General features: G+C 45.7%; 1 protein-coding gene across 1 annotated transcript in view; it reads left to right on the forward strand.

The window, feature by feature from the left end:
- The window catches only part of brsk2a (BR serine/threonine kinase 2a), a 204,560-nt gene that overhangs the window by 178,391 nt on the left and 16,169 nt on the right, over positions 1 to 10,000 (forward strand). The window contains exons 11-14 of the mRNA XM_076302105.1: positions 381 to 478; positions 2,047 to 2,197; positions 3,329 to 3,394; positions 9,209 to 9,269. Coding sequence (XP_076158220.1) covers positions 381 to 478; positions 2,047 to 2,197; positions 3,329 to 3,394; positions 9,209 to 9,269 — 376 coding nt within the window. The remainder of the gene's footprint in view (positions 1 to 380; positions 479 to 2,046; positions 2,198 to 3,328; positions 3,395 to 9,208; positions 9,270 to 10,000) is intronic.

The following is a 10,000-nucleotide window of genomic DNA, read 5'->3' on the forward strand; positions in this document are numbered from 1 at the left end:
ACATCTTGTGCTTAAGAGTTACTTCTGTGTCCCCATTTCAAGCTGGAGAAGCTGGATTTATCCACTGCTGCACTCTGTGCTGTGGGGCTGGACGCTGTCCAGATTCCGTCCTTTTCTCATGGAGCGTTTGAGCTGAACGTGACTGAACTGAGAGCCTGGGCTTTTAGTATCTCCACAATCTCGCCTCTATGCTATTTACGTCTCCCACTCTATCTCAAGAGACCTCTTCATCTTAATGAGTGTGTGTGTGTGTGTGTGTGTGTGTGTGTGTGTGTGTGTGTGTGTGTGTGTGTGTGTGTGTGTCTTGTTTATTAATGCCATGCATCACCATGTCTTTCCTCTGCTCTCCTCTTCACTGTGGCATCCACTGTGCTTTGCAGTGACAACCAGGAAAAGATGATCTACTACCTGCTCCTGGACCGCAAGGAGAGGTATCCCAGCCACGAGGACCAGAACCTGCCCCCTCGCAACGAGATTGGTAAGAGCCCAGAACTGGACAGTGTCACACAGTGTGCAGAGGAAGAGTGGAGTTCAGTGGCTATGCTGTTGGCATGTTAGCTTTGTCTTCTTACAAAAGACTCCTTCCCTGTCTATGGCTATGCTATGTGTTCGAACCGTCCATATATTCACTAGATAGTGCACCATGTAGTGAATGACCATCATATAGTTATCCACTATATAGTGCTATAGTGAATTTGCCTGACGAGCCAGACCCACATAAAGATGAAGGGTCTGGGAACTTACCATAGGCACTGCCCAATCCGAGGGGCGGGATAAATGGTTGTCTTTCAAATTTCCTCTGCACGCAATAGGATAGTGCTACAACTCATGAGTCCCATGCATTTTCCTACCAGCGGAGCTACTTGGCTAGTTGATCAGACTTTTGCCAAATTAAAAAAAGCTTAACTCGAGTCGCGATTCAAAGAGCGCTGTTCGCCAGCAGCAGCATCCATCTTCTTTGTTTTCAAGTAGCAGGAAATTCACGCAAAACCGTCGCTGACTCTATACATGATGTGATTGGCCTGATAGAAGTTTCATTTTTCCAGCTCGCAAGCCAACGGAGAGTTGCTAGACTACTCTGGCTGCAAATTACATTTGTTGCCGCTAGGGTGCGTCTAGATTTCTAGGCTAGTAGTGAATGAATGGTACAAACGCAGGTCTTGTGTACTGATCTGCTGTACAGCTGACTGCTACCCTCTCAGTAGTGAAAAAATGCTCCCTGTTTTTTTACTGACCACATGCAATCAACATCACATTGTGGTCATACGTAAGATATGATATGCTGTGCCTGAAATGTGGCCATTGGTCCAGGGCTGCTCACTGCACATAGTACTAAACACAGCACAGTGATTGCTTTACCCGCCCAATTGAGCCCAGAAATGCATCAATGACAGACATTGATCTCGATCAGATACCCAAATGCCAGAGGCAAGCAATCGGTCACTATGACATGCTCCAGTGAAGCAGGGGAATGTCTCTGATCAGATGCACACACCATTGCTCTACACTGACCAGCATCTCGTCCCATTGTGATCAACACTGTAGAGAGTATGTCAATAGTAAGGCGTATATGGCCTCTTCTTTGCATCTGTGATACTGAGCTGTTATGGCAAAGGGTGCAGGCTGATTTCCAAGTTGTGTTGAGGAGTATGGTCTGGTTATTCACTTGTGTCTGGTTGTAGGCTATAATCTTTCATATACCAACTGAAGTCATGCATGTAGCCCAAATCGCAGATGGCTAAAACAACATGGAAGTATATCATTGTAAACAGCACATATTTGATAAATATAGAGAATAGTACTGTATCTTATCGTAATGCATTTTTGGCTATATTGACTAGTACAGCATGTGCACCATCATTCGTCCATCTGAGGATGTGTGAATTAGCTTTGAGTTTGAGACATTAGTCTGGTGTTAAGTGGATTATGCCATCCTCATCTCTCTGTCTCTGTCTCCCATCCCTCCATCTCTCTGTCTCTCACTCTCTCCCATCCCTCCATCTCTCTATCTCTCTCTCTCTCTCTCTCTCTCTCTCTCGCCTGCAGATCCCCCCAGGAAGCGTGTGGACTCCCCGATGCTCAACCGGCATGGCAAGCGGAGGCCGGAGCGCAAGTCCATGGAGGTGCTGAGTGTGACAGACGGAGGCTCACCGGTGCCCGCCCGCCGGGCCATCGACATGACGCAACACGGACAGAGGTGTGACCCAAATGACCTTTGACCTTCCACTCAACCCCACCCCGTTCTGACTGCACCCACCCACCCACACACACACACACATTTTCATCCACAGCATTGTCTCGTTTCAACCCACACACGCTGTGTCATTCTGTGTGTATATAAATATGATGCTTTTCGGGAGGTGCATTAGCTTGTTGCCACCCGGTCCATCATATTTCCCCCATTCCTCACTTACTGCATTCATCCTCACCGCTCCACATCGCCTGCAGGCTGGAAGCGATCAGTTCAGCCATATAGGCCTCGTCTATTTTCAGCAGCCGTGATTCATACGCACTGAATGTATTATTCTTCAGAGAAGCACTTTGTGTGGCAGTTTTCTCTCTCTCATTCCCTCTCCCTCTCTGTCTTTCTCTCTCTCTCTCTCTCTCTCTCTCTTTCTCTCCCTGTCGCTCCATTTCTCTCTATTTCTGTCACCATTTTTCGCTTTTCATTCTGTCAATCTCTCTCTCTCTCATTAGACATCTTAGTGCCACGGTAAGACTGAGAGGTCTGCTTCCTCACAGCTGGGAGTGAGGGAGGAGTGCCCTCCCATCTAAACAGGAAGCTATTATGCATCATCCCGAAGCGCCGAAACGTCTCTCTGTTCATTAAAAGTGATTTACGCCAAAAAAAAACAGTTCACTCCACTTTTAACCTCCCTCACTCTTTAATGTGGAGTGTCAGCGACTGTGTGTGTCTCTGATGAAGACAACTCCTGTCTGAATGTGGAAGTTGCGTTAAAACTCAAACTCAACTTCCCTCAGACTACAGTATTGGTGCTGTTTAATATCCCATAGGGGAAGAGTGTAGTTTGACTGAGTGCTAACACCTGCTGCCTTAAAATGTCTCTGTTTTCAAGCTAGACTAGCTCCAGAGCTCTCAGTGAAGTTAAGCAAGGTCATGTGGATAAAGAAAAAAACAGAGTGAGTGAGAGTGAGACAATGGAAGTCGATAGAGATAGAGTTATATTTTTTTCTTTTTTTTCTCGCTAAGCAGGTATAGGTATGTACTGTTCCACGGTTGACCACACACACACACACACACGCACGCACATACACGTGCGAGAGCAACTGACTCACTGTGTGTTCACTTTGTCTCCCCCCGTTGTAGTAAGAGTGTGTTCAGTAAAAGCTTGGATATCTCTGACGCCCATCCCAAATGCAGCAAAGAAGAAAGGTACTCTTGTCCTCCCTCTCTCCTCTCTTCTGGCCTGCCGGCCTCTTTTTCTGTCTCACTCTAGTGCCCAACGAGATGCAGTGTTGCTTTTCAATCCCAAATCTCCTCCATGTTAAGTCATTAAACGCTGGAAAACATGACGGCCAATTCAAACTGTGGTACTGTTCCCCGTCCATTTTCCTCACAGTAGAAAAAAAAAAGGTGTGAGTCTTCGTTTTTTAGAAGTCTGTTCTACAGCGCAATGAAGACAACTGAGCACTTCATTAAAATGTATGATGCATTTGTGCTGACTATTGAACCATTGCCTAGATTTATTCATCTCCAACTCAGTAGCTACTTTCGTTTCTCTCTCACTCCCTCTACCTCTCTTACACTCTCTCTCTTTCTCTCTCCCTCTCTCTACCTATGTTACATTATCAATTCAATTCAATTCAATTCAAGGTAGCTTTATTGGCATGACAAATATTTCTTTGCACTGCCAAAGCAGGACATCAAACAATACAATAATACAATACAGAACATACAATAGATAAGACATTATTACATTACATGTAAAATTATTACATGTAGTATTATTACATTACATGTAATTACTGTTACATTATCTCTCTCTCTTACTCTCTCCATTTCTCTCTCTCTCTCTCTCTCTCCTGTTTCTTATCTTGTTTTTTTTCTCTCACTGACCGTCCTCCTTTCCGCTCTGTAACATATTGTCTAGTCCTCCCCGTAACTGTTAGTCGCCAACGTTCCATTCACCAGCTCATTTCAAACTCCCAATCTCATCAACAGCCTCATTTTTCACCACCACGTCAGATGACAGCCAAATCTCTTGCCCTTGAGTCTGGAATTGAACTCTGCTCCCAAATTTATTTTTATTTATTTTTTTCACAGCGGGCCGTTTTATTGAATGTCAAAACTTGTAATTGAGTTAACAGGGGGTGGCAATGGCCCAGAAAGAAGGCTTAGCTCTTTCCAATTAGCGAGCGATTTATGAAATAATCCTCAGTGCGTCGAGGACGAAACAGCCAAGCCCCGACTCAGATTAAAATCATTAGTATCAATTTAGGCATTCCACGTCAAGGCATGCGTGTCAACAAACAAGCAACTAATATTTATTAGGCATACTGGACTTGATCGCGTGATCATTATTAGCTCAGCAGGGGGCGCTGGCTAGTCTAATTCCATATGGCCAGACATACTTACAGTTCCAGCATCTCAGCTGTGTATCTCTGCTCATCCAGTTAACCAAGCTCATGCTGTCTGGAGTCACTCTTACTAGTTCATGTCATGGTTCACACGGCTCCCTAAACGCATCCGGCTGGATGCCACTGGAATGCTGAAAAGCAGCCCTGCATCTCTCTAGTGAAGTCACGCTGGCCTCTGCTGTAGTCTCTGCTGCTTTCTGCCAGTATGATGCTCCCCTCTCCTGGTCATGGCCATGCCTTCATCTCCATACCCTGTTTGCCTAGCCTCTACACTGCCTGCACAATATCAGAAAGTAGTTTTTCTTTTGTTGCTGGGGGCTTTCTAGATTTGGATTGTGTGTGTGTGTGTGTGTGTGTGTGTGTCTGTGTGTGTGTGTGTGTGCGTGAGCATTTTCTTTTTTTGCGTCTGACATCTCAGACCCTCTTTATGCCTATGACCCTCCTTCATCCCTGTCGATCTGTCTGTGTTTGTGTTCACATTTTAGTGTATACATCTGTGTGTGTACAAATCTGTGCATTTTGATCTCTGTGTGAGAGAATTGGAATGTGTGCTGTTGTGTGTGTTTTTATGTTTTTCTGCCTAAAACAGTAAACTTTCCCAAAACTTGTGCCACAGAGGGAGAACTTAAGATCAGTGTGTGTCAAAAAAAAAGTGAAACATGTTTTGACAAGTTAGATCTGATCTGAAGATCTGAAAAAAATGAATGGAAGAGGACAGTTTTTTGTGCAGGAGAAGGGAAAGCTACAAAGACGTCCATGGCACAGAAGGATTGGTCAGTGGTGTGTCTTGTGTTCCTCTGATACACTCGTCAAGTCAGACTTGTCCTTGCCAGAGAAATAATTGAAGGCATTCTGCAGAGAAACAATTGTTTACCTCTCCAGCATGCATTGTGTTCCTAACACTCTCAGATACATTATGGGACATTCAGAAACCATAAAAATGTATGCGCAGAGAAAAGGTTAATGAAATGGCGAAGGCCAAATTGAAAAGACCCAAAGGGCTTTTTCATTTTTTCGGCAAATACGTATTTTTGGGGTGTGGAAAATATCAATAGCTTTTATTATTTTTCCTGGCCCCATTATTGTTATTCTCTGAGGACATATTGAGGACACAACGTGTCCAACTAAAAGCTTAATCCATCACATTAAATACGTATCGGTGCGGCTTATTTCTCAAATCAACGCAAATGGCAGCTTGACATTTATCTTTTCTATTAGCACGGCGCAAGCTAGCTGTGGATTGGATGAGGAAGGCCAGTTGAGACGGACACCTCTCTGGTGAACACTCAGATAGCTGTGCAGCTTGTGAGGCTGGGTGTTCGTTTTGGTTGCCCAGTCAGAATCCCCATCCCCCAAACACACATCTCAACCCAGCCCTGGACCAATTCCTCAATCCCCTTTTTTGTTTCCTGTGATTTCTCTTTTTTGTTTAATGTTATTCCATATTATCCCTCTCCAAACACACACACACACACATACACACACACACACACACACACACACACACACACACACTCTCACACACACACACACACACACACACACACACACACACACACACACACACACACACACACACACACGCACACAGCATCCTACAAAGCCCTCCCACAGCCTCTCTGGAGCTTCTCCACACTCAGTAGCTTGTCTGACAGACGCAGGGGGTCAGTACCCACCACACCCAATGGATTGGGCACAAGTATGCATCTTCCTGTGTGTGTGTGTGTGTGTGTGGCAGTGGCTACGTGCCACACACACACACACACACACACAGACACACACACACACACACACGCACGCACACACACTAGACACTCTGTTCTTCCATCGGAGGGTTTTTATAGATCTCATCTGCACCCAAGCGCAGCGGCGAGAAAGATGGAGAGATACAAATAGAGTGAGATAGAGGGAGAGATGAAGAGGGTTTATTCCAGGTTGAGTTAATAAAAGTCCAGCCGGAAGCCCTATGCTGATATGGGACAGCTGCATGGGTATGCAGCAGGCATATGGGAGGGGGTTGGTGGATGTATGATGATATCGCAACAATAGCCTCAGGCTGCTCATATCATCGTGGTGCATGTGGCGTTCAGGCTCATGCAAAAAACATGGAATCAATTGATGCCCTCTCCTTCTCTGAAGCCATATTGCTCTATGTGCTGCCGCAGACGACATAAACATTTTTAGCTCCCAGCTTGCTGCACCACCCCCCCCCCCCCCACCCTCCTCCCCCCATCAGCAGCACTTGCTCCACGGATCTGCTTAAAAATCAGCCAAGCTGGCAAGTGTCTTCTGACCGCCCACACGCATCCACACATAGATCCAGGCGCTCGAGGCGTGGGTGGTGCTATTCACTAATGGCTGTTTGCTCGCCAACTCCTCCACTCAGTCTCCAAGCCTGCTCGCGTTCGCCTCGCTCCGACTCTGACATTGTTCGTTCAGAACGACCCTTTGTTCTGCTCTCCACTCTCTCACTCTCCCTCTCATTTTTTCCCTTTATTCCTCCCCTTCTGTCGGTTCATCATATTTCCTCACCACGTTGTCTCGGTTCTCACCCGAAGTCTCCTCTTTTAGTTGTTTTCACACCTCTGCTGTCTGATCTTCGGCTTCTTTTTTTGTTCTTCAGCCATTTGTTCTACCTTCTCCGATCCTGGTCTCTCTATCCTAGCCCCTCTCTCGCTCTCTCTCTCTGTTTCTCTTTACCCCTAACACTACCTTACCACTGCTAAAGGTCTCTCTTCTCTGCATCTGTTGGTTTTACACCTCTGCTCTTTATGCCTTTGCTGTCTTTTGCCCTTCCTATCCTTCCTCCTCTTCAAGCCCCCCCCCCTCCCTCTCTCTAATGCCATCCCCTACCCTGGCTGACAGTCTGTTTGTCTGAAGTCTGGAGTTTCCACCTGGTCGCATTCCTGCTTTCGCTCTCACCGGAACTGGGCTGGCTCAATCCCCCCTCAGCTCCCTCTGATGAGCCTGATTGGTCACACAGCAGCAACACCAACCCCCACCATCACCAAACGGCCCAGTGGTAGCCTAGTGGCAGTAGCCTGAAAAGTTGTGGGTTCAATTCCCGGCTTCCACTGTTGTGCCCTTGAGCAAGGCACGTAACCCCAAGTTGCTCTGTGGAGAATGGCCCTTGTAAAATAATTGAAATATGGATAAAAGCGTCTGCTAAATAAATAAATGTAAAAAAATGTACTGTAAACACCGGTCAGTGGTTCTTCTGGCTAATCGATTTCCGTTTCGAAAATGAAAATGAACAAAACAAAAAACAAAGGATTATTTGATTTCCGTTTCTGTTCTGAGGTGGCAAAAGCAGTTTGCGAGGTAGCCTATGGGATGCCAGGGCTACTGCGGTCACGTAGCCTATAGGCCTACCTATGCAATCACTCATTTTACTTTGATGTATTTATTAGGTTGGTCCGACATACAGCACCTCTGCTAAAGTTGACTAAAAAGAGGAATATAAAATCATCTTTTGATCTATGATGCGAGCTTCTAAGTACTGGGATTAGCCTAAGACTAACATTAGGCTTCATTTAATAATGATCGTCGAAATTTAAGACTAATTTCGGTATTTGTATTTTGATGTTTTAAAACCGATTAGGAAAACCGAAAATGACTTGATTCTCGTTTTTCGATTTTGTATTTTAAAACAGAAATCAAATAATCCTTTGTTTTTGCTTTGTTAATTTTCATTTTCGAAACGGAAATCGATTGGCCAGAAGATCCACTGACCAAACACCATCCCAATCACCATGTTTCCTCATAACTCACTGGTCATACAGTAACCACCATCACAAGTGACCACCATCACCTTTTCCCATATCCGACTTGTCATACAGCAACCATCACAAGTAACCACCATCACCTTTCCCCATATCCGACTGGTCAGGCAATAACACCCAACCGTACCCTCCCCCAAACCACCGTCCCCACCAACCACCCCCAACACTTTCCCTCATCTCCCCGCAGGTTCCAAAGCTCAGACAGGAGACCAGAGGGATGGCTGGCTTGAATGGGGTGGGGGGGGGGATGAGGGGCTGGAGGAAAAAAGGATGCCTGTCAAAAAACCTAACAGCTGTGCGCTGTCTGTCGACATGAGGGGGGGAGAAATGCAACTTGATGAGGACAGGCTGTTGAGTGATTAGCCTGTGTGTTGTTGTTCGAGGTTATGGACTTGTTTGGATGCTCAAGCAGCTGTTGTTTGAGAGAAAACAACAGCTCTCAATTGGGTTTTTGTTTTTGTGGGCTTTCTCTTAGGAGTGCATCAACTGGAATGTCTGCTTTGCTATCCATAATTGATGCAATAGGCTCTTTGGGGTTTGCTAGTCTGCTTTTTATTTGCCAATAGTTCTAGTTAGTTAGAGCATTAACCTTTGCACAAAACCTGACATGGGAGCTATGCTAGTCAATTCCCTACACCCAAAATGCCTTAAATGTGTACAGATGCTTTCACCCTTCCCCTCTTTCTTTCTTTCTGTTTCTTTCTGTTTCTTCCCTCCTTTTTTCTCTCTCCATTTCTTCATCTGTATCTGCCCCTTTTTTACAACAGCTCTCTAACTCTGAGAATTCTCTCCTGTTTCCTTCCCGCTGTGCTTCTCTGTACTGGCAGGTCGCGGTCCATCAGTGGAGCATCCTCTGGACTGTCCACCAGCCCCCTCAGTAGTCCCCGGGTAAGTGCATCTTCCTCTTCATCTCCAGCCTTGCTACCGCCCCCTCGTCCCAGGCCGCTTCTGCCTGGCTGCCTCCACGCCTCATGCGTATTCCTTTTTACGTCAGCGATGCATGTGCACAGCCCTGAACACGCCTGGACTCGAACCCGAACACCTCGGATCGGGAGTCGAGCATGAGGCTGTTAGCTCTCTCACTAGCACGACTCTTCAGGCGTCAGGAGGGAGGTTTACACAACATACATATTACACAGCTACTGACCAACTATCTACCGTTATACATGTAGCACGGCCTCAGCTTTTAGTAGTTAGCAATTAGCTCTTAGCTGTTTTATGTCAGCGATGCATGTAGCGCGGCCTCAGCTGTCAACAGTTAGCAATTAGCTCTTAGCTGTTATCACCACTGTGCTGATGGTTAAAGAATGAGGGCAGATATTTGAATATCTGGTTCAATCAATAAATTTACAATACATTTGATTAGGTGTGGATGAACTACTTAATCAGTTATTTAATTGTGAACTCCACCGTGAATTGTTCGGGGTTTTATAATTGTGACTATTGAGAGATAAAGGGCAGGGATTAGGGCAGCCGTGGCCTACTGGTTAGCTCATCGGACTTGTGGTAGCTTTACTCTTTGCGTATCACTTTCATCGCCCTTGAGCAAGCAAAAGCATGCAAAGTAGAGAAGCAGGGAAAAGAAAAAGAAAAAAAGTCTCTAAACTTTGTCTGCCGAG

Source organism: Alosa pseudoharengus, unplaced genomic scaffold (assembly GCF_046254945.1).
Source record: "Alosa pseudoharengus isolate Yale_2024_CS ecotype anadromous, Long Island Sound unplaced genomic scaffold, YU_APseudo_1.1 YU_APseudo_1.1_scf_10, whole genome shotgun sequence".
Lineage (NCBI taxonomy): Eukaryota > Metazoa > Chordata > Actinopteri > Clupeiformes > Clupeidae > Alosa > Alosa pseudoharengus.